This window comes from Plutella xylostella, chromosome Z (assembly GCF_932276165.1).
Source record: "Plutella xylostella chromosome Z, ilPluXylo3.1, whole genome shotgun sequence".
Classification (NCBI taxonomy): Eukaryota; Metazoa; Arthropoda; class Insecta; order Lepidoptera; family Plutellidae; genus Plutella; species Plutella xylostella.
In genome coordinates this window covers 5,213,558-5,239,718 of record NC_064012.1, presented here as the reverse complement: position 1 = coordinate 5,239,718, position 26,161 = coordinate 5,213,558, and the positions used below count along the sequence as shown (strand labels likewise).

General features: G+C 41.9%; 1 protein-coding gene across 1 annotated transcript; it reads right to left on the bottom strand.

Annotated features, from left to right (window-relative positions):
• Nucleotides 1–4,955: 4,955 nt before the first annotated feature.
• On the bottom strand, nt 4,956–25,862 carry LOC105387100 (membrane-bound transcription factor site-1 protease). Its single transcript, XM_048632676.1, has 21 exons — nt 25,385–25,862; nt 24,627–24,809; nt 24,417–24,503; nt 23,907–24,000; nt 23,382–23,602; nt 20,035–20,175; nt 19,457–19,615; nt 17,559–17,646; nt 16,734–16,915; nt 16,267–16,431; nt 15,297–15,446; nt 14,754–14,833; nt 14,301–14,506; nt 13,646–13,844; nt 13,334–13,397; nt 12,910–13,050; nt 12,167–12,283; nt 6,878–7,046; nt 6,263–6,439; nt 5,659–5,824; nt 4,956–5,245 (listed from the first exon to the last, which is right to left on the bottom strand). The coding sequence occupies exons 1-21, from the start codon at nt 25,625–25,627 to the stop codon at nt 5,197–5,199; spliced, it is 3,081 nt and encodes a 1,026-aa protein (XP_048488633.1). The 5' UTR covers nt 25,628–25,862; the 3' UTR covers nt 4,956–5,196.
• Nucleotides 25,863–26,161: the final 299 nt, after the last annotated feature.

Below are 26,161 nucleotides of genomic sequence, written 5' to 3'. Positions count from 1 at the left end.
GTGTTATCAAAATGTAGCCGTTTTTCCCACCACTAATGTATGTATCTATGTATCTATCTATATTTGTCAGCAAGTTAAAATGGGACATTATAGGGTTATCCGAAGTCCGACGAGAGGGAGAGGATACGGAAATTCTCCAGTCCGGAAGACCGGTTGCTGTACCACCGGGAGGGCGACCAACTATCCCAAGGCGGTGTCGGGTTCATCGTCAACAAGTCCCTCGTCAACAACATCGTTGAAATCGGAAGTGTGTCGACACGGGTTGCGTACCTCATCCTGAGAATATCTAAACGATACTCAATGAAGGTCATACAGGTTTACGCACCCACATCTAAGCACACCGATGATGAGGTCGAACTTGCGTATGAAGACGTATCGTCTGCCCTGCGTAAGTTCACTACTCATTTCACGGTGGTGATGGGAGACTTTAACGCAAAACTCGGAAAACAAGAAGGCGGCGAGACGAAATTGGGGTCACATGGATTTAGAGTCAGGAACCATCGTGGGCAAATGCTGGCTGACTTCTTGGAGAAGGAGGGCCTCTATATGATGAACTCCTTCTACAAGAAGAAGCCACAAAGGAAGTGGACGTGGATTAGCCCCGATGGGAAGACGAGATCGACTTCATATTGACGGATAAGAAGCACATATTCAATGATGTCTCAGTGATCAGTAGGGTTAAGACCGGCAGCGATCACCGACTCGTAAGAGGCACTTTGAATATAAACTGCAAAATAGAACGCTCCCATCTAATGAAGTCCACGCTCCGTCCTACTCCTGCTCAAATCCAGGATCCCGAAAGCTTTCAGTCTGAGCTTTGCGACCGCCTGATATGTTTAGAGAATTGCGTTACAGTTGACGATTTAAATAATAGGTTTGTGGAAACTGTCCGAGAGGTAGGATCGAAATAATTTTCGTCCCGAACCAACCGAGGACCTCAAAAACTCTCAGATGGGACTCTGAGTCTCATAAGAGAACGGAGTGAAATGAGGCTGCAGTCTTCAGTTGATATGGTCGAATACAGACGTCTAAACAGACAGATCGCCAAAGCAAGACGTTGCGATATGAGACGCTACAATTGCAAGCGCATTCAAGACGCAATTGAGCAAAACAAGGGCTCCAAAGTTTTTGCTAGAGATCCATCTGTTCGGCAGACTCTGTTGACCCAACTGAAGACCGATACTGGCAACACCGTTTCATCAGTGCCCGAAATTCTGGGAGAAATTGAGAGATTCTACGGACAGTTATACACCACAACACAAAACCCTATTACCAGCGGTGCTCACGACAGCCGACTCACCCGACACTCTACCGAAGATATTCCGGACGTCAGTCTAGACGAGATTAGTATAGCTCTCAAACAGCTAAAAAACAACAAAGCTCCGGAAGATGATGGAATAACGACAGAACTTCTGAAAGCCGGCGGTAGACCGATTTTAATAGCACTTCGGAGGCTGTTTAATTCCGTCATACTCGAAGGCACAAGCCCGGAGGTATGGAGCAGAAGTGTAGTGACTTTGTTCTTCAAGAAAGGCAACAAAGCCCTATTGAAGAATTATAGACCCATTGCACTTCTGAGCCATGTGTACAAGCTGTTTTCGAGAGATATTACGAATCGTCTCGAGCAAAGACTCGACGACTTCCAGCCACCCGAACAAGCCGGGTTCCGAAAAGGCTATAGTACTATAGATCATATACACACGCTTCGGCAGGTTATACAGAAGACCGAGGACTATAATCTACCTTTATGTCTAGCGTTTGTGGACTATGAGAAAGCCTTTGATTCTATTGAGCTCTGGGCGATGCTTCGATCCCTTCAGCGGTGCCATATAGACTACCGCTATATCGAGGTGTTGAGATGTATGTACAATGCTGCCACAATGTCAGTTCGATTACATGAACATAGCACAAAACCGATCCAGTTGCAAAGGGGCGTGAGACAGGGAGATGTTATTTCTCCGAAACTGTTCACCTGTGCACTGGAAGATGTTTTTAAGCTTGTAGAGTGGAAAAGACTGGGCATTAACGTCAATGGCGAATATATCTCTCATCTACGATTTGCTGATGACATAGTTATTATGGCGGAAACGCTGGGGGAGTTAGGCGAAATGCTCACAGACCTCAATGATGCCTCTAAACAAGTTGGGCTGAAAATGAACATGGACAAGACAAAGGTCATGTCGAACGAACATGTTTCATCATCGCCCGTAACTGTAGGAGGTGTCACCATCGAAGTTGTCGATCAGTATCCCTACCTAGGACAAGTGATCCGATTAGGTAAATCCAACTTCGATAAAGAGGTAGCTCGTAGAATCCAACTCGGATGGGCAGCATTCGGGAAATTACGACACATCTTCACTGAAAACATACCTCAGTGTCTGAAAACAAAAGTTTTCAATCAGTGCGTGTTGCCAGTGATGACTTACGGAGCCGAGACGTGGTGCTTCAAAGGACTTATCCACAAGCTCAGAGTTGCTCAGCGTGCTATGGAAAGGGCTATGTTAGGCGTGTCCCTACGAGATAGGATTCGTTATGAAGAAATCCGCAGGAGAACTAAAGTTACCGACATAGCCAAAAGGATTAGCACGCTGAAGTGGCAATGGGCTGGCCACGTAGCCCGCAGAGCCGACGACCGCTGGAGTACAAAGGTTCTGGAGTGGAGACCCCGTGTCGGCAAACGGCGTGTCGGTCGCCCCCCCAACCCGTTGGTCTGATGATCTGCGGAAGGTAGCCGAAGGAAGCCGCTGGATGCAGATGGCGGGTGACCGTTTGGGGTGGCGATCGTTAGGAGAGGCCTATGTCCAACAGTGGACTACAGAAGGCTGAGAGAGAGAGAGATGTATTTGTGTACATATATCAGCTGTCCGATACCCATAACACAGGCTCTGCCTAGCTTGGGGGATGGCCGTGTGTGAGATGTCCCCACATATTATTATTATATATTATTATTATTAACGACTGCTGCCGAGGCAGCAACCGGGACCCACGGCTTAACGTGCCATCCGAAGCACGGAAGCGTCCAGAAAAGAACCACTTCAAATCGGTCACCCATCCAATGGCTGACCGTGTCAGTTGTTGCTTAACCTCAGTGATCAGTTACGATTACGATCACTGAAGCCCGCTCGACTACGGAGGCTTAAAATAATAAGTAAGTATGTACATGTATATTGATGATACATCACAATGATTTATACGTAGTTACGTTTACGGAAAAAGTAGTAATACGTAGTGATCAGCCTTTTGTTTAAAATATAGCTCGAGTACCTACGTCTAAGGAAACGGAATCAAATCACTGAATAGTATGAATAGTTTAGTATTTATTTTTTGTAACAAAAGAATATTCTTCAATAAATTTAAAACTACATATTTACAAAAGTACCAATTTCGTACCTCTAGCACAATATACACTTAGATATATACCTTTGTAAGTACATTCAACAAAAAGTATACGCTCAAGTATACATTAGTCTTATAATGGTCTTACCTATCTTGTAAGGCTTAGACCGTATACATAAACTACGGCCTAAGGCCAGTCGATTGGCATTTAGCCGGCCTAAAAGTATATGAAATATTGTAAATCATGTTATATTTACACAAATAAACTCATGCACATTCAAAAGTAAATCAGACTATACAACCTGCCATCCAGATAGACAATTAAAAGGGCTTATTAATTTGATTGAATATAGTAAAAAATATAATTATTAATAATGCCAAGGCAAAAGTAAATTATTCCATACTTAAATTAATTTTCATAGGACGTCCACATAACAATGGGGATTGCATCTATGTCTGTGGATTGTGTGAATTTCTTTTCCTATCACGCTAGTCAGTTTTGAAGTATGCACATTAGCATGGGACATAAGACGCGCAGGACAAGACTTAATAAAAGATCATTTCTACCAGTTCTGGGTTACACATGCTTACTTACTTACTTATTCCCAATCTCCGCTGGGGAGCAAAGGGCCGAAGTGAAGCGCCGCCATTCTTTACGATCTTGGGCCAGCTCAGAGACATGCTTAATATGAATAAATAAGTTACAGAGACCCAGTTAAATAAGTTACCCATATCATGACAGGTCTAATTTTTTGTCAAGGTAGGTTAAGGAAAAATTGTGATAACTACTACATGTCGGGTGAAATTACTTGACATAACATTAATTACTTAAACTTAATACAAATCTTATCACCTTAAAATCATTTTACTATTAAACGGTAACCTTGGGACTCATCAATTACCAAATAATAATATTCTCCGTTCTATGTACGTAAGCTGCTACCTACTCTTAAAATCATAAAATCCTCCGAACGTTTGAATAAACAGGCCTTTGTACAAGTTTTACCTCAACTTACCTATAAATATCGTATAAAATACAGTCAGAATCGAATAATTAATAAAAGTTAATTACAATATAAGTTAAAATTCATTTTCTCTACAAAACACATCACATGCAAGCACCTAGCGCTCTCCCACTTTTGTCGTAACAATGGGACAAAATAATTATACCATTAATATTATAACTAGGTATATAATATTAGCTTTGGCAACAGTGGTATTTAATACAATACAGTTACATTGAAAGTAAGTATTTGATAAATTGAAAAATATGAATTAAATTATTAATAACAATGATCCAAGTCCATTATATAACAATGAATACCCAACCATATGTTATATACCAATATATAACAATGATCCAAGTCCATTATAATTGGAAACATCATCCGGAAATATGTAGGTAGAAGAAGTCATCATCATAATGTATAATTTTCCTTATTTTTTTTTAAACTGTAGTCATTATACCTTAAATAATAATGTGACGCTTTCTAATTATCTTTAGGAATAAATTGATAACACCCCCTGTTATATCCAGGGTTTAAATCAATTATAAACACCTAGTTAGATATACCATTTAAATGATGTTCATATTTGTGACTTACTGCCGTACACCGTACAGTGAGACAGGAAATAAGGTTAGTACGCCACTTGTCTCAACAGCAATGACAACCAACTATACATACAGTATATTTAGTTTAGAGTATAAACATGGCCTACTAGCGGGCAGGGTCGTTGTTGATCATAGTATATTTCATTTAGAGCATAAATCTGGCCTACCAGTGGGCACGGTCGTTATTGATCAGTTCAGTTAGGTTCGTGTTTGGGCCTAGGCCTGTGCTGGCCCTGCTTGGCCCTGTGCTAGGTGCTCAGCGACAGAACCCGGCGCCTGCGCAGGCGGCGACCGCATCTGGAAGGAAATCAGTCGTGCGTTAACACAAAGAGATACAGTGTTAACAGAATTAAAATAGGTAAATCGCAGATTTGACAAAAAATATACTAACGTCACAGAAAGGTACACAAACTGCAACTACGATGGAAATTTAAATTTTCAGTAAAAATATAACAAAATCCGTTGTGTACTTTCAAAGAAGTAAGCATACATACAAATATACAATAGAATATAAAATAATAGTACTTTATTGATTTAACAGAAAAATCCCTTTACTAAATTGACAGATTATGAACGGTTCATCAACAATCGCGATTAGGTGACGTATCCTTCTATTGGCGAGACAATCGACTCGAGCAGCAGCAGCAGGCGCCAGCTGGTGGCCTCGTAGCGGGCGGGGGGCGCGGAGGGCGGGGGGCGGGGGGGCTCACCTGTTCCACAGCGCAGTGGCCACGTAGAGCGAGGCGGCGGCCGCGAGCAGCAGCAGCAGGCGCCAGCTGGTGGCCTCGTAGCCGGCGGCGCTGGACGCTCGGGGGGGGGCGCCCGCCCCACGCCAGGCCCGGCGCGCGCGCTCTGTGCTGTCCGTCTCGAGGATACCTGCGGGACGCATAAAATAGTATTATTTGGTGTATCATAAGTGGTATTGTATGCCGAAATGAGGTAATTTCTCATAGTAAAATTTCACATAATAATTTCTATTCAAAAGATGCGTGATTTCGGTCGTACAAATTCTGGTTAGCAAAATCATGTGTTGGCTTCACTGACTATTCGTTCATTGACCGTTTTGTTGTGGCTACTTTGACAAGACACAAAATGGTGTAGCTATTTATGCAGCTAATTGTACATCAGCACTAAAACAGAGAGGGACAAATCAGTTCAACAGGTAAAACGTTATGTATCTTTTCTATGAATATGTAACTTTTCTGACTTTCTGACTGTAAAGTCGGACCGCGGCACTTTAAAAATTCGTTGCACGCAAAAAATGCTTGTAATTTCGCGCTGAGACTTATATATATGAGGCCTATAGCTACATACCATGGTCTTGGGGCGGCGGCCTCGGCACGAAGGTCCTACGCGGGGGCGCGGGCACCGGGCGCGGGGGCAGCGGCGGCGGCGCGGGGCAGGGGGGCGGGGGCCGCGGCCCGCTGCCGTCGCGAGCTAGTACGCGGGAATATAGCTCGAGGCGGCCGCCGGGTGCTCGTTGGGGGAGCTCTGGAAGGGAGGGAGGTTATGGGTTAGATACGGGTGATTCCATACTGGTGGGGAGGTTATAGGTTAGATATTTTAAGGGTGTTAAGTGATACCATGTATGTAGTGGTTTGTGGTTTTATAGAAGCTTAGTTGGTCTAAGGTTCGACTCTCAGGTGGGTGGGAATTTGTATTATTTAAACCATACAATCATTCAGTAACTAAAAGCGATGCCACATGACATGAGGTTTGTGGGTGCGTTGTCCTGAAAGAAATGACAGATGTTTCGTTGAAGTGACGAAAAGCAACGAAATGCTCTTTGGGTCAGTTAACGTTGTAGCGTGTAAGAAACATAAACGAATGGTCCCACCTTAGAGACGAACCCGAGAACTCGGACAAACCTGAGGGTATAACACAATATACAACAAACCTGACGGTATAATACAATATTGGATCACAAACCTGACGGTATAATGTGGTTGTCCTTATGCGGCGTGGCCATGTCCCTCAGAGCTTGCGGCACGTGCCCGGCTATCGCGTATTGCAATGCGGATAGAAGCAGCCAATGGCAGGGCTTGCTCGCGCCTCCTTCGAGACAGGAGGAGTCGCCGTAGACCACTATACGACCGGCCTGGGGGTTAAGAAAAGAAATTAATGCATACAGATACGATACAAATTGCAGAGTAGCATAAATAGTAGAGAGAAAAAGAAAAAGCTAATTACAGATGGCGCCTTATGCCTAGTTTCACCAGATATAGTCTGTTAGATCATTAACACCCTGCTACATTGTGATATTATCAATTATACGTTATCTCCATATTAAATTCTAACAAATCTAACAGAGTATGGTGAAACTGGCGTTTAGGTGACTGTGCCCGATAACCCAGTTTGAATTGGTTGGTTCAGTCGCAATTTTTTCTCCCCAATAATATACCTACTTCGTCAGAACCTGAAAAGCACAATCGCAAAGGTAAGCACTGTTAATTTTTCCATTAATCACCGCAGTTCAAATTTAGTTTTGAGTCATCCCTCGTGAACTTGACTGTACCTTGGGCACGGCGTCGGTGTCGTTGGCGTAGTCGGCGCCCGTCTGCAGCAGGTCTAGCACGGGCACCGCCATCGTGTCGCCCTCGCCCTCCGCGCCCGCCTTCTCGCCCGACATTATCTGAGATCTCGAGCCTTAGAGGTAGTGTTGCCAAAATATCGATAATATAAATGTGAAAAACTAATACCAATCGATGGGAGTATCGATAGTCTTGCGTTAGTTTAGCAATCTATAGAATATCGACTAATCATCGAGACTACCTGGAAGAAATTGCTTTAAGCGCCGCCATTTGGACATATGTGTAAGATTAAGTTTTTTGTAATGTTGTCCATGTTTTTGTGTACATATAATAATAATAATAATAATAATAATAAATATTTATTTGATAAACAGTTTAGTTTGTTACACAAAATTCTTAACTAGTTGATTAATACTAAAGTAATATGTAAGAATGTGTTATAAACATAGCATCTGATGCTGAACTAGGTTTATGGCCTGTATTTCAGCATTCAGCGCCTCTATCCTCAGTAATCTTAAATAATATTAGACATCTGTTAACGCAAAGTAGAGAAACGTAACGAACATAAACATGATTTGATTAAGCTTAATTACCTAGTTAAATAATTAATTCCTATAAATATATTAATAAAATAAGTATGTGGTGAGTCCTCTCGATGTGTAAATATGTAAGTGTGTGAGTGTGTGTGAGAGGGTGTGTAATAGTTAAAGATGTGGATTCCTGTATTTACCTAGTTTATTATTAATTATAAAACGATTGTTAAGTCGTGTTTATTGTTGAATAACCAATAAGTCTTCAGTCTCGTCATAAGTTAGACTCTGTATCCAAGGAGTTATAGTTTTTTTAACAGCTATAATATTCATTGGGTAGATATTAAGAATTTTATTAATTTTATTGTATATATGTGTACCTAGAAAATTGAAAAATCTGTGAATGAACATAGTCTTGGGTTTGAAAGAGCTTCTGCATACCGTAAACCACCTACGCCTCGAGAGGATTTTAGGATTGTATTGCAACATTGAGTGTTGTTTCAGTATAATACTACACAAAAACAGCTGCCGTACAGTAAAAACCTGACAATATTCATAGAGAAGCTTGGTTGGATAGATAATCGGTTTAAAACTGCAGATCTTAAGTATAGCTCTTTGCGATACTTCCAGCTGTTTGAGTGTAGTTTTAGGTGCACCTCCCCAAGAAGAAATGCAGTATGAAATCAGTGACTGACAGAGGGCATAATAAATCTGCTTCAGCGTATGACGAGGAACCACATGTCTCAAGTTTTTAAAGACATATATAAGTTTTCTCACTTTTTTGCTTAAATTAAAAATATGTTGCTTGAAGCTTAGGTTACTATCAATGATAACGCCCAAATATTTGATGAATGATACGCGTTCTAAAGGTTTGCATTGGCAATTATACTCGGAAGATGGGTCGCTCTGACAGTCATGTGCAATTAATTTAAGGTCTTGTGAACAATTTCGTATTGAAAAAGCTAAATACTTAGTTTTTTCGCTGTTTAGGGTGAGGATGTTATCTTTTAGCCAATTCCTAACTGTATTTAGACCATTTTGTGCAAGTAGGTATGTCTCATTCCATGATTTAGCGGTGAAGATAAGAGCAGTATCATCTGCGTAAGAAATGATTTTGCCATGAAATGAGTCAAGGCATAGGAGATCATTAATGTATATGAGAAAAAGGGTAGGCCCCAAGATACTACCTTGCGGGACACCATACGTCACGGAAAGATTGGTACTAGTGTGAGATCCTACCTTAACACATTGTGATCTACCTGTTAAGTAATCAGAAAATAGGGCTAGCTGCGTACCTCTGACACCTATTTTCTGCAATTTATAGATAAGGATAGGGACAGACACCGTATCAAAGGCCTTGGCCAAATCTAAAAATATTGCAATGCATTTTTTACCCTCGTCTAATTTCTGTGCTATAAAATTTGTGAGAGTACTTACAGCATCATCCGTAGATTTGCCTTTCCTAAAACCAAACTGATTATCTGATATAATGTTTTTGTCCTCTAGGTATTTAATTAGTCTCGAATTTATAATTTTTTCCAATAATTTTGATATAGATGGTAAGATCGATATTGGCCTGTAGTTTAAAATATGGTTTCTGTCACCTCCCTTATGTATTGGGGAAATTTGGGACCTTTTTAAGGCATATGGGAATATTCCATTTGCTAAGCACATATTAAATATGTATGTAAGGTGTGGCACAAGTTGATGTCTAAAATCCTTTAATAATTTATTAGTAATACCATCATGTCCTACTGAGCATTTATTTTTAAGCGTTAGTATTAAACTATTAACTTCCTCTTCATCTGTGTCAATTAGTACAAATGAGTCGTTAGGAGATAATATAGTAGATTTTTTTATATTATTGGTATGGGGTTGTGAAGATGTGATTTTGTTTGCCAATGTTTCACCCACAGAAGAAAAATATTTATTAATGTAATCAACAGATTTCTGGGGATTATCTTTAAGTGTCAGTAACTCCTTAGGAAAATTTATAACTTTAGATGTATTTGTAATATTCTTAATGGTATCCCACAGCTGTTTACTATCGTTACCTGCCTTTTGAATAAGTTCTCTTTCGTAACTACGTTTAACTTTTTTTAGAATTTTACAGCAGAAATTTCTATAACGGATATACGTTGATTTTATAATTAAGTCATCTGGACTGGCTTTAGATTTTTTATGTAGCTTGTCTCTGTTTCGCATACAGCGTAACAGCCCAGGCGTGATCCACGGTTTAATTATCTTTTTACGACATGATAAGGGAACTATTGCGGTGTTATTTTCCAGAGCCGTTTTTAATGAATTAATGAAACAATCCATAGCTGCATTGCATTCCGTGAGATTATAAAGATGGTCGAAATTGATTTTGTTAATGGAGTCGCTCAGTCCTTCTTGGTCAATAACAAGGCGGTTTGAGGATGCATAGTGTCGGGATTGTGGCTTTTTCAAACATAGAATGACGGTTTTGTGATCCGTAATAGTAGATTGTGGGACTATAGTGATGGATGGAAAAGTAGATTTCAGAAGCGCATGATCTATACATGTCCCACTATCATCGCGAGTAACTAAATAGTGGGTAGGTGACAGCCCATGATACGCCGTAAGTGTCAGATATTGTTCAACGGAGGAATTTGGACTTTCTGAGATTAGGTCAAGGTTAAGGTCACCGACCAGGGATATATTTTTGAAATTTGATATTTTTTCCAATGTTTGGTTGAGCGAGAGCAAAAACGGGCTTACATTTTTATATGAAGGTGAACGATAAACCGCTAATATTGCTGTGTCATTGCGTTAAATTTTTATTAGTAGGCTGTTACAGTTTTGAAGTAGCGGTTCTTCAACGGTAAAGGATAGTTCATCCTTAATATAGATAATAACTCCATCATTTTGCAGTGGATTGTTTGCGCTTGCGAAGGAACAATATCCATTAATAGTAGGTATAGAAGTGACACATGACAACCAACACTCTGTTAGGATAAGTATATCACATTCAATTCCTAGTCTGTTTAAAAATATATCAAAATCTGCAAAGTTTTTGTTTATACTCCTAATGTTTTGAGTTAAAACCGATAGCGTTACTTGTGATGGATATATTTTTTTACATTGTTCGACATCGCATTCACATGATTCCGTTATAGAGCAGTCATCAATATCATTGGAAACTTTATATATATTTATAACTGTTTACAATGCGGTATAAGTGATCCTGTTGATTGATTTTTGTAGTAGGTATATATAAATACGGCAATAGCTAAGATGTAGTTACGCTTTATGGAGCTGAGGTGTACTTTATTGCAAGAATCCACTCTGAGTATTTGTTTGTATGTGTAAAGTGTCAATTGTTTTGTGAAAAAGAAGTAATTATGAGTTACATATTTTAAATCATGCATAAGAATGAAAAGAGTACAATGTATCAGTAGATCAATGACATAATAAGTATAGCACTCTAGGACCGCTCTAAAAAACTATTCTTCCGTAGGTTTTCAATATCTGTTTCCGAGGCAATTTTCATATGTGGAGACTTTTCATCTTTCCTTAGGTATATAATACCATGTGAAGACCAGCAGAATGCATAGTTGTGTTGTTTCTGAAAAGATCTCGCCAGATAGAAGAGTCTTTGAGCCCGTGTTGTAAGTAATTCTGATATAAAAACTGGTTTTACGGGTCCCTGTATCAAAAAGTGTCCAGTGTTCAGTTTTTCACCGATTTTCTTAGTTTTATTAAAGGCTTTCACGTTTTCTAGGACAGTTTCCTTTTGAATCACTGTTGTGAATTCGACAAGAATTGGATTTGAGGCATCTTTTGACCTAATTCTGTAAATATCCTTCACACAGCTCTGATTCATGTCTACGTTAATGGAGTTTCCAAAATTTTGTATTAGACTACAAAGATCCTTTTTTGTTTCACCAGTTTTTTTGGGGAGGTTTCGTATTTCGATTCCCGTAGATTTCGACTTGCGCTCGAGGTACTCAATTTTATCTTCAAGGAAGTATATTGCCTCTTTATCTTTCTTCCTTTCCGACTCAAGCTCAGAAATCTTAACCAGAAACTCATCATATTTGCTTGACATCAGTTCTACGCAGTTAAACGCTATAAAGAATATCTATTTACTATCGAGGGTGGAATATGGTCATCCCTCGTGACTGCGACTGTACCTTGGGCACGGCGTCGGTGTCGTTGGCGTAGTCGGCGCCCGTCTGCAGCAGGCCTAGCACGGGCACCGCCATCGTGTCGCCCTCGCCCTCCGCGCCCGCCTTCTCGCCCGACATTATCTGAGGAAGAGATGTGATACACGTTATAGTCCGACGTATGACGTAACATCTCTTACACAGTTCTTTATATTATACAGGTTTTGCAAAAGTGGTATACTATATATAACCAACACAGGGTAGTTTAGGGTATGATTCTGAACAACTTTTGTAAAATTATGAAAAACGACTCTCTGAGCTTCTGATTCACCTTCTTTCGGCTTAGTATAGCACTTTTGCAACACCTGTATATGTACGGTCAGCTGCATAAGTAACTATACACTTCTGTACCTTGTCAAACTGACGAACCATCAATGTTTCTATGAATTGATAGGCGGTTTCATATTGACAAGGTACAAAAGTGTATAGCTACTTATGCAGCTGACTGTACGTCCGATGCACCCTGAGCCTGGGCAGTCAGAGACGGTAATTTGACCGAACAGCCCTTTCACAACGGTTATAGACCTCATCTAACGTCATCTGCAGCAGCTGACATGTTGGCTTTCGTGAAGATTCTAGGAAGTGTTGTGCACGTTTGGCACTTGATCGCCTGCGCTAGCAATGATACTACAGGTGCACCTGGCCTGGTCGTGGAGGCGAAGACCGGCAGCCCGTGCAAGGTGGGACGCCGCTAGCTGTGCACACAGTACCTGGCGGGCCTGGTCGTGTAGTTGCGCGGTGACCAGCAGCCCGTGTGCGGGGAAGGTGTGGACGTGGGTGCCGCTCGCGTAGAACATGGCGTGAGGGGGCAGGCGGAACGGGCCGGTGAACACGCGGTCGCCGAGCGCTATCTGTGGGTTTATGGTCATTATTAGTATGATGCGTTTTCAGTAACATGACATTTGAAATCAATTATAAGCGTGGGTAACGAACTAACGAAGCAAATAGCATAGAAAGAGCGCTAGCAAATTGTTAGAGTGTAGACTCATCGATGAATATTTTGTCATAATGTGAATATCCTATGTTTAGTTTTATCCGATGTGAGATGGGGCAATCTGAAAACCAGCGCTGCAACGTTGCCCACAACTTACAGCAAAGATACAAACCACGTGCTAATTTACTATAATTATCTACCTGGAACATGCCGAGTAGATCGTTCAGCGCCGGTATGTTGGCACCGCCGGTCTCGGGTATCCACCTGAAAACCATTACATTTAATGAGAACATAGTTTTTAAACTGAACTTTTTTAAATCCTTTCTAGTCGCATAAAACAAATGGGTGTATCGTTTGGTATATTCGAAAAAAAGATAATTGGTCTGAATACTTGTCTGTTGGTAGGGAAAAGGACACATCATATTATAAAAACGCGCTGTAATGACGTTCCTTGTCCAGCAATGCACAATTAAACTGTCTCAAAATAATAACAACCATAGTCACAAACTCACCACTGCCTCGTGTTCTCATCATAGAACTTGACATGCTTGAGCAGAGTGGCATTGTACCAATCAGCGAACACGACCAATGACAGTCCTTCGTCGACGGCCTTCTTCAAAGCGGCCAGTTCTTCGGGGAAATACTCGTCTTCTGGATCCACCAATAGCAGCGCTCCGTATAGTGACATGTCGATGCAGGTTAACGGAGTTCCTGGGTTAGAGATAAAATAGGTTTTAGATAAATTTGCGGTAGTATGTCTAGCTTATCCACTCCTCTTTGCAGAAGTTGGATGGAGGAAGATGAAACAGCTTCCCATGTCTTGTTACATTGCAAAGGCGTGGAGACACTACGATCAAAAACCCTCGAATCTCCGGGTAGTCATAAGCAACCTAGGTCATCTACTGGCTTTCTGGCGTGAGCTTGGGTGGCTAAATAGCTAGTCACCCCGTAGGTATTTCACGCATAATGTCCCAGCTTAGAGGCTAACCCCCTTATTCATAAAAAAGTTATAGGATGCTTTAGCTATTGAACTGTTCTATCACTCTGACAGAGAACAATTTATTCTTTGACAGAGGACAAAACAGTTCAATAGCTAAAGCGTCCTATAATTTTTTTATGAATAAGAATGTGGAAAGTCAGCTCGCCAGGATAGTTAGACAGACCCACCTGCCACTTCTACATAGTACTGGTGATCCCGAAGCCTTTTGTACATTTCCCGATGGTTCGTATGAGGATGATCAGCCCTCCAGTCGAGGGGGTCATGCTTGGCTCGAAGGTCGTCACGAGGGAAGTACCCGCCGGGGTAGCGGAGGCTGTGGAACTGGTCCCAGAGGAGGCGGCGGGAACGGTTGGGGACCGGGATTATTTTCGCCCTGTAAGGATATTAATAAGTTTATTTACTAAACTTACGGTGAAATAAAGAAGTAACGAAACTGCGCAGGAGTTTATCGACAGGGATAGTTGACATTTGTCCGTGCGACGGAGTATATTACTAGAGTTTGAATCTGCAGCCGGGTCTCATTTAAGCAGCGGGGGAAGGACGGCTGGCTTATCATACTGTTGAATGGATGAGAATACTATTGAAAGTTGGAAAGGCGTACTGTATAATTCAATCATTACCTTATTGGAAGCATAAGCGTCTGGTTAATGGTGCCTTCCCCGAATTCCAAGTGACTCTCGATTGTTATGTTCACGTGGCCCTGAAAAGGAAAAAATAAATTTCAACTTCATTCAATGCATCACCGCAAACTAATTCGTACAAAGGCGATCTTAATGCTAGTAACATTTTTATCAGTTAACCTTTGGAGATGTTGATAAAATGTTTTAATTATTATTAGCTTGGGAGCCATATAGGTATCAACTGTATTAAATACACTAAACGCAGATGGCCGCCATTTTGGATACAATGTAGATTCTTATTTATCGCATTTCCGTGTAGATACATCGTAAATACAAGAAACATTGCCTGATTTCCCTGGCCCCGCGACACGGGTATGATAAACAATACATGACGCACGGTTTTATCTATCACAGCGACAAATTTATCTACGTCGATAAACTCGTTCAATGCGCGTTCCACCAATAACAATGCGATGTTTATAACTAATCGCGATATAGGTTTACGTCGACATAGCACCCGTGCATCGCTACCAGTGCGGGTACCTGGGCGGTGGTGTCGGCGGCGGCGGCGCTCTGTGCGGCGGCGAGGCGCAGCGCCAGCCAGCCCGACCACGGCCAGAGCGGCTCCGAGTGCGACGCGGATACTGTGAGGAGGCCCCCGTCTGGGAGGTACGGGTGCCAGGTAACTTCTTTCTGGAAGGTGAAGGAATATTCACGTGTTAGTTATAGGTATGACTGCTGTTACTGTGGGGTCACTCTCTAAATCGAAAGACGAACGAGAATTCTCACGCAATCTGTCGATGGCTATCGCTTAATACAATCGTTTGTTCGTCGATTTAGAGAGTGACCTTCTGAGCCGTGGTGTAGATTTACAGCGAAACCGTTTTAGCGCTCGCGACCTATCACGTGAGTACAATAATATACCGCAAAAGTGGGTGGTTTGCTTGTTTATTATCAATCTAGCTGTAGTTCGGTTTCCTAAATCAACAATAGCGGAGTTTCTTTCGCCATTTATTTACCTCACCGAGCTTATGGAACCGCTGTAGCGTTCTCGACCTATCACATGAGTACAATAATATACTGCAAAAGTGGGTAGTTTGCTTGTTTATTACGTATCTAACTGTAGTTTGGTTTCCTAAATCAACAATAGCGGAGTTTCTTTCGCCATTTATTCACCTCACCGAGCCTATGATGCTAGCTTGACCATCGACAAATTTTAGGTCGAATATTTACAATCTTAACTAATCTTAATCTTAACTAATATTATAATTGTGAAAGTAACTGTGTCTGTCTGTCTTTCTGTTTGTCTGTCTGTCTTTCTGTTTGTCTGTCTGTTACTCTTTCACGCCAAAACTACTGAACGGGTTTGAATGAAATTTGGTATACATATGGTCTAGACCCTGGGAAAGAACATAGGCTACTTTTTATCCCGGAATTCCCACGGGAAAACATTTTAAGGCGAAGCGAAGCGCGCGGGAACAGCTAGTTAATAAACAAAGATGGCGGCACTCACAATGATCCCCGCAACGCCGAGCCCGTTAGTCACGGTGACGTTGACAATGGTCGGCTGTTGGCTGTAGTAGATCGGTTGCGTGCAATAAGGCCACATGTAGGGGCATTCTGTCAGGTCGATGTATGGAGGGCTGAGGGTCGCTCGCGGGGTGTAGTCTGCTAGGTACTGGAGGGAAAACATGGGTAAGTTAACATTATGGGCCTTACCATTATGGAATAAAACTTAGGTAGTGATTAACAGATTTCTAGCGCTTTCAAATGCATTATAAATTTGACAAATATCATTGTAAACATCCGTTAAAACATGATTAAACTTTTTTTGTTAATAAAGTATATTTCGCCAACTAATAGTCATCACTGATATAAAGATTAAATCGCTATATTAAGCTACTAAGAGCTAAGAATTTTCATCAGCACTTCAACACGCAGACTTCAAACCTCCACCTAAGCTTTCAAACCCCAACTCACCTGGAACGCAGCAATAAGATCAAGCTTCCCATGGCCCTGTTCGAACATGTTGGCCGACGGAAGCCGTCTAGCCGTGGCCGTCAGCGCCTGTTTCACCGACGCCGGCGACAGGTGCGAGCGTGGGACGCCGCTCGCTAGCAGGGCTATGGCGCCAGCTACTACTGGTGATGCTACTGATGTGCCTGTAAAGTTAGATTTGTAAGTAATTCATTTGAGATCAAATCAAATCATATTTATTGACACCATGATGAGACACAAGTTTACAAGAAATAAACAGTGATGGAGGAAAGGTTTCAACCTGACTGTACAAAAGCTGTCGTTCCCAGAATCTGCCATTCCCAGAAATTATCGTTTATCGATTCCGCCGTTTCTAGAATTTGCCAAACACCGAAATGTGGGTACAAAAGTGTATAGTTACTTATGTAGCTGGCCGTACTTCAATATCAAAGCAAGTACGTAAAGTATGTTATATGCATGGATTATTTACTGCTATGGATAGATAGAGTACTCATTATTTGTACACCAAGAAATAATTTCAAATTTTACATCAGAACTTAACTAGGGTACAAAAGGCGGTCTTATTGCTTATTATGCTTATAGCGATATCTACCGGACAACCTTTGGATGATATCATTATTTGAATCTTTGAATGCATTATAAGTGCCAATTTCTCCATAGTGGGTGGTGGCATAACCAGGGATTATTGCTTGACTTTTGACACATCTGTCAAAAATTTAATATGGAGATGACGTATAATTGATCTACCTTTCCCTGGTTACGATCTAACCAACTATGGAGAAATTGGAGCTAAATGAAGTTACTGACCGCTGAGCGACCGGCAGCCCCCGTTGACGGCTGACCCGCGGACGCCGCTGCCGTAGGTCACGATGTCGGGCTTCATGCGACCGTAGCCCTGAAATGTTCAAAGTATTAACTTTATTATTACAAAGTATTACACTCGTAAAATCAAAGTCCAAGTAGGTACGATGAAACCGTAACGTACAAAGGTTTTGTGTCTCTCTCTCTCTCTCTCTCTCTCTCTCAGCCTTCCGTAGTCCACTGTTGGACATAGGCCTCTCCTAACGATCGCCACCCCAAACGGTCACCCGCCATCTGCATCCAGCGGCTTCCCGCTACCTTCCGCAGATCATCAGACCAACGGGTTGGGGGGCGACCGACACGCCGTTTGCCGACACGGGGTCTCCACTCCAGAACCTTTCTACTCCAGCGGTCGTCGGCTCTGCGGGCTACGTGGCCAGCCCATTGCCATTTCAGCGTGCTAATCCTTTTGGCTATGTCGGTAACTTTAGTTCTCCTGCGGATTTCTTCATTACGAATCCTATCTCGCAGGGACACGCCTAACATAGCCCTTTCCATAGCACGCTGAGCAACTCTGAGCTTGTGGATAAGCCCTTTGGTGAAGCACCACGTCTCGGCTCCGTAAGTCATCACTGCCAACACGCACTGATTGAAAACTTTTGTTTTCAGACACTGAGGTATGTTTTCAGTGAAGATGTGTCGTAATTTCCCGAACGCTGCCCATCCGAGTTGGATTCTACGAGCTACCTCTTTATCGAAGTTGGATTTACCTAATCGGATCACTTGTCCTAGGTAGGGATACTGATCAACAACTTCGATGGTGACACCTCCTACAGTTACGGGCGATGATGAAACATGTTCGTTCGACATGACCTTTGTCTTGTCCATGTTCATTTTCAGCCCAACTTGTTTAGAGGCATCATTGAGGTCTGTGAGCATTTCGCCCAACTCCTCCAGCGTTTCCGCCATAATAACTATGTCATCAGCAAATCGTAGATGAGAGATATATTCGCCATTGACGTTAATGCCCAGTCTTTTCCACTCTACAAGCTTAAAAACATCTTCCAGTGCACAGGTGAACAGTTTCGGAGAAATAACATCTCCCTGTCTCACGCCCCTTTGCAACTGGATCGGTTTTGTGCTATGTTCGTGTAATCGAACTGACATTGTGGCAGCATTGTACATACATCTCAACACCTCGATATAGCGATAGTCTATATGGCACCGCTGAAGGGATTGAAGCATCGCCCAGAGCTCAATAGAATCAAAGGCTTTCTCATAGTCCACAAACGCTAGACATAAAGGTAGATTATACTCCTCGGTCTTCTGTATAACCTGCCGAAGCGTGTGTATGTGATCTATGGTACTATAGCCTTTTCGGAACCCGGCTTGTTCGGGTGGCTGGAAGTCGTCGAGTCTTTGCTCGAGACGATTCGTAATAACTCTCGAAAACAGCTTGTACACATGGCTGAGGTTTTGTGTACAAACATATTTTACTAGATTCCGAAAGAAGTAAGTTTGCAACTGGTAAAAGGAGGGCATAAAAATGTACAAAGGTTTTTTGTGTACGAACTTATTTTACTAGATTCCGAAATAACTAAGTTTGTAACTGGTAAAAGGCGACTAGGAGTAGGTCGACGTCGATAAACTCGTTTAGAGCGCGTTCCAACAATCACAGCGCCGTATTTATGGCGAATCGCGATAAAGTAACGTTATCTAGGATTTACTTATTATCGGCATAACGCAACAGCACTCCACCTATACTGACCTCACGCAGTTCCCAAGTGGTCACACATACTGACCTCAGGCAGTTCCCAGGTGGTCACACATACTGACCTCAGGCAGTTCCCAGGTGGTCAAGCATACTAACCTCAGGCAGTTCCCAAGTGGTCACACATACTGACCTCAGGCAGTTCCCAGGTGGTCATCCCGCGGGAGGAGAACCGGGCCACTCTGTCGTCGAAGCCGATGCCGCCCACGCCGATCACGTCCATCTGGTCCGCCGGGTTGTTCAGGGTTCCGTATAGAGGGCCGTCGTTGCCGATCGCTGAGACCATTATCACCTGAAGAGGTTAGTACGGTTAGGGCTGACTACTGTTTGAAGCCTTAACGGCATGGGAGTACCTGTGGATATTGATTTGAACTTTAAACATGCATGGTTCAAGGGGAAAAATTACACTTTTTTATTACCTATTGATACTGTCGTTGTTAATTCTTTGTCTCCGAGAGAATGGGTTGCTTTTAGCCTTCTTTTCTTGGAGGATATAGAAAAATTCTGATATGTTTAAAGAACAAGACTTAAAAGACGCAATGGTGAATGGTTTCAAGTTTATAAATTGTGAAATTATTAAGCGTGATGAAAATAACTCTTCGGAGGGATTAACAAATAGGGTACTTTTTACTGGAATTCCTAGAGGAAAACCTTTTAAGGCAAGGGAAGCCTGCGAAAAAAGCTATTCTTAGATAAAAATAAAAAACCAACCTTATTAGCGCTGAGCTCCCACACTTTGTCGACGAAGGGGTGGTCCATGAAGTCTGGTCCGCCGATGCTGAGGTTCAGCACGTCGATCTTGCGCATGATGGCGTAGTTGAACGCGTCCAGAAACCAAGAAGTGTAGGATACCTGCAAACAGATACCTTTGTTAATCATCATCATTGTGACCTTATATAGCCTTGCACTCTGAAGTCTAGTAAGTCAGAAGATACTAGAATTATTATCAAATAGGCTATGTTTAAACAGGGTGTCCACTCACAATGCTACAAAAAATTCCCTGACTTTTCCCTGACTTTCCCTGACCATTTCAGAAATTTTCCCTGACCAGAGATGAAATTAGAAACCCAATTACTACAATCAGATAAAGAAAGCTTGAAGTTTTTCGCTCATTTGTTTGACACTTATTAAAATTTCGAAGTAAAATATTTATACGGGGGCTGCTTTAAAAAGGGCATACTAAGCCAAAAAGACGTGACTCGTGACTCAACAATTTTTGTTTTACGACTTTTGGAAACTCACAAAATAAAATTTAGCTTTTCTAGATAGAATTTGTTGATCGCGTGACTTTTTACTATGAAGAACCAGATAATTATTTTTTTAAAGCACGTAAAACTTTTTTTAGACCCTGGCTTAATATACCACTTTTGCATCATCATCATCATCAGCCAATAACCCACTGTCCTCGGCCTTCCTCATCCAGCTACTACCGACTACACGCCTAAGGTCGTCGGCCAGCGGGCAGGAGGGCGTCCCACGCTGCGTTTGCATGTTCGAGGTCTCTACTCGAGAACTCGTCTACCCCAACGGTCATCGGTTCTTCGACAGATATAACCAGCTCACTGCCACTTTAGCTTGCAAATTTTGACAGCTATGTCGGTAACCTTACTCTTCTGACGGATAACCTCATTAAATTTCTGATATGATCCATCAGAGAAACCGCAAGCATAGCTCTCTCCATAGCTCGCTGAGCGACTTAAAATCGGTGGACCATTCCTATCTACATTACATATGTCATCACTGGCAGGACGTACTGACTGGTTGGCCGAGGATAATATTATGTGACTGAGTTTCCCAAATGCAGCCCAAGCCAGTTGGATGCGCCTCGTATAGTCTTCCCGAGGTAGACGTATTCTTGCACAACTTCGATAGTGGTCTCACCAACGATGACCGGGTCCGGTTTGATGTGCGCATTGTAACTACATGACTTTCGTCTTGTCCAAGTTCATATCGAGGCCTAGACGTTGGGAGCATTTAGACCACTTACCGTCATAATAACGCTGTCGTCCGCGAAGCGGAGGTTTTTACTCGCCATTTATAATTATGCCATGTCCGTTCCAATGCATTAACTTTGACTTAATCTTCCAATGCATTGTTAACAGTTTCGGAGATATCACATCCCCTGTCACACTCCTCGTTGCAGTTGGATAGGTCTTGTCTTGTGGTCCTGTATTTGTATTGTACAGACACCTTAACACCTTGATATAGCGCTAGTCGATTTGGCATGTATGCAAAGATTTCAAAACTGCCCTGGTCTCGAGTCGAAGGCTTTTTCATAGTCCACAAAGACTAGACACAGAGACTGATTATACTCTTCGGTCTTCTGTATAATCTGCCTTACTGTGTGAATGTGGTCGGTAGCAATGAAAAATTAAATTATACATAAGTAGGTACCAGCCTCTTATTTTTTTTAACAACAACATGTTATAAACCCTCTTATTTTGCCATAAAGGTGTGATTCTTTCTTGTATTTGCAATAGTGAGTATGTAGTATTAAGTTTTTTATTTCTTGAATTTCTTATTAATACCTAGTATGTACGAGGGCGGGTCAATAATTCCGTGACTTTTATAATTTCCCGCCACTTAACTGAAAGAACAACATTGCTCCTATCAACAGGCAACTGTCAACTGACACCTGTCAAAATTTGGACAAGTTACGTCACTTGGTTTGTGTTTTACACCCGTTCTTAGCAACTACCGCGTGATTTAAAAACATAATGAAAAAAAACTGAATTTCGTGTGCTCAGTAAGCATGATTTTTTGCGGAAAAAAACCATCACTGAAACCAAGGCTAAGCTTGATAAAGATTATGGGGACTCTGCACCATCAATATCTATGGTAAAAAGTGGTTTACTGAATTCCGTTGTGGCCGTACAAGTACGGAAGATGCCGGACGTTCATGGCACCCAGTTGAGGTCTCTACACCTGAAATGATTGAAAAAAATCACGACATGGTGTTGGCCGATCGGAGATTGAAAGTGAGAGGGATAGTAGAAGCAACAGGGACATCACGTGACTCAGTGGTTTCAATTTTGAATGATCACTTCGGTATGAAAAAGCTTTCCGCAAGATGGGTGCCGCGTTTGCTCACAAACGCAATCGAATGACAAAACTTCGCAGGAGTGTTTGGCGTTGTTCAACCGAAATTCGGACGAGTTATTGCGCCGTTTTGTAACCGTGGACGAAACGTGGATCCACCACAACACACCAGAGACCAAACAGCAGTCTAAACAGTGGGTTTCTCGGGGTTAATCGGCGCCAAAGAAGGCCAAGGTGGGTATTTTGATGACCTCGTAAAATCTTATTTTTTGGAAGGGATAAAAAAATTGCTGAAACTTTGGACAAGGTGTATAGAGCTCAAAGGAGACTACGTTGAATAATAAAAAATAAAATTATCCAAAAACCAGTATTTTCTTCAAAAAGTCACGGACTTATTGACCCGCCCTCGTATCATTCAAAAATATTTATAAACTAAACGAAATTTTATTTTATAACTTTTGTATTTCACGCCTAATAATAACGTAAAAATACTAAAATTTTGCCAAAAAATATGCTTTAATAGTAGTTTTTCCCTGACTTTCCAGGTGGTCCATCAATTTCACTGACTTTCCCTGACCACCTTGAGCTTCCCTGACTTTTCCTTGACTTTCCCTGACTTTCCAGATAGTGGACACCCTGTTAAACCTACGGTTTCTTATGAGAACAATAAAACGTTTACCTAGGTTACGGTAGACTACATTTCTGATACGTTCGTTGACAGCCAAAGCATAATGGACTTTACAGAGGCCACGGATACTAATGTTTATGCAGCATTTTCCTTTCATTATTATCCTATTGTAGTTTCGCTCTATCTAAAGATCTCAAGGCCCCGCGATGGTAGCAAGCTGGGCTAGTAGCACGGGACGCATTTAAGATGTGACATAAGTGTTGCATCGCGCTCACTCACATCGCGCAGCCTCAAGAGCGAGCGCGACGGAGAACTTTTGTCACGTCCTATGCGCCCCGTACTAGCCTTTTTGGATGCAAAACTTTTGTACCACATGCTATGCACCACTCACCTGATTATCCGTAAACACCCTGAAGATATGCAGCAGCGCATTAGGTGCGAGGCCGAGGCAGTGCTTCTGTGACGCAATCACCCCCGCCACGAAGGTCCCATGGCCTAGAGCGTCGTCGGCCGACTGCTCGCCGGTCCAGTCCGTGCGTTCCTGTACTCCGGAGAAGTGCGGGTGGTGGCGGGCGAGACCCGTGTCGAAGACTGCCACGCGTATGCCCTCGCCTGACGAGGAAAAGAAAGAAAGAAAGATAATTTATTGCCGAAATAGTTGCAACAATACGAAGGTTCATTCATTATTGACCACCGAATGGTATAGTGGTTCGTGACCCTGACTACTAAGCCGGGGTGGATGCCCGGCCGGGGTGGGGTAGATATTTTGTTTAAAGCCAGATATTTGTACTCGATTATTGGGTGTTAATATGAATCTATCTGTGTAGATATTCAGCTGCCCAATACCCATATTACAGGCTCTGCCTAGCTTGGAGTCGGATGGCCGTGTGTGAGATGTCCCCACATATTTATTTACCTGTGACCCCGAGAGCCCACAGCACGTCGGCTCGCAGCACCGACGTGATCTGACGCGGCACAGTGCGCAGCAGCTTACGGGAGTTGTACGACGTCTGCAGGCAACACACATCATGAATTACAACAGATACAGTCAACAAAGAAACCTTAGCTCAACTAGTTTGATTGTTACCCCTTATTCATAAAAAAGTTTCTGGACGCTTTAGCTATTGAACTGTTCTGTCACTCTCTGACAGAGAGCAATTTGTTATTTGACAGAGAGGGACACAGTTCAATAGCTAAAGCATCCACTAACTTTTTTATGAAAAAGGGGGTTAGACTCTAAGGTGGGACATACGTAGAGAAGTAGATCACATCCCTGCACCAAAAAGTTTAGCCATGTATTCAGTAGCAGCTTGATAAGGAAGGCCGAAGACAGAGTGTTGAGCCCCTTTAGAGGCCTATGACTAGCAGTGCATGAATACGGGATGATGATTATTTGTAATGGATAGATACAACAATAGGTGCTTGCCTGTTTAGTCTGGCGGAGCGAGTGAAGTGCCCGGGCCCGGTGGTTCCTCCAGCCACTGTACAGACAGTCTGATGATCCGCAGTCCTCCTGACAATCAAGATTTTAATGTTACACTATGTTAAATCCTTTCTTCTCTTATTATACATCATAGTTATTAAGAGAACACTTATTTCTGAATATTTACTAGTTCATTGTTTTAGTGCTACATACCTCATCAATATATTTTATAGTTCGTTGGACGAACCGCTGCACCGTCACGCGCTTGACTGCCGGGTGGTCTTCTAATGCCCCAATAGCTGCCTTCATCCACTTGGCATCAAAGGAGATGACATCAAAATCGCTGGGATAATCGGCTGCAGGGTTCGACCGAGGTACTATGGTCCAGTTGGTCACCTTGAATTAAGCAAATTGATACAGTTAGAACCTCTCTTTTTCAGTTAGGGATTATAATAGGGGTAGCTATTCTGCCCACGGGAGTACAGAGTACCTAATTCTGTAGCTGAAATTTATTTAAGAGCTCAATATAGTTATGAAATAGTTATAGCCACATCAGCAATTTCTCTGCATGCTCTTTACCACATGCAGCAGAAGTATTTCTGTAATGATTTCCATTTAGATGTAAGTAGGTACCTATGTATTTAGCCCCAATATACAAATCCATCATCAACAACTAAAATATTTGTGCACTCATCATAATCCCAACCAAAAACATATAAGGCAAATATTTTGTTTACTGTTTACTAATAGTGCTGGAACACTGCCAGGTTTTGCACTTCAATAATAAAAAACACTAACCCTCTAAACCATATTCAAAATAAAGCAAATATTTTTGCTGCTGCAGTGCTGCACTAAATTACCATTACGTGACTATAGATAACAGTTAAATTTGATTGAATAAAAGAGAGTTGATTAATTTTGGATATAGAACTGCAAATCCCAATAAACTAATTATTAATGAAGGTACTCACTCCAGCATTCCTCATGGCAGCTCCAACATAGTTGTCCCTTGCCGACTTGGGGTAGTATCCACGAAATGTCACGATATGCTCGCCGGGGACCACGTCCGTTGAGAACTCATAGTTCACCTGAGCCGAGCCGGTTGTGTTACAAATCTCTCCACTAGGAGGCACCTCAATCTCCACCCCTAAACATGCCTGCACCATGATACCAATCAAAAGTAACAACATCGCCATCCTGAAGATCAAACCCATATTTTTATCCAGATAATTTCTACACGTTACGGTTAGGACACCGCGGCAATGTTATCGGATGATGAATTATTGTACTTTGGGTCCTTTCCTCGGCGGACATCATGCGTTCCAGTAGAACACTTTCTTCTACGAACAATTAAGCACAAATTCACTTCCCAAAAAGAGGTAGGTTAATGTTCAAAGTGCAGAAAAATCACATCATTACTGCATTACAATATTTGTAAGGTTTATTATTGAAAAACATAAATCGTAATCGGTGGATTTCACATTATTTTGACTTGAGTTGACTTGACTGACTTTTTGTTGATAAATTTAAGTTACGTGCCTACTCTGTGTTATCTGTCATTTATTAACCCAACTCTGTGTGCGCGTGGCGTTCCGAATCCTAGAAAGAACAATAAGAACAACGGCAATACTGATATTATTCTGAGAGTCATATCTGTATTTATCATTACAAAATTTGTAATTTATTTATTTTCTCGGCTGTAGTTTTTTAGCGCATAGAATAATGTATAGTGCCACAAACTTATCTGT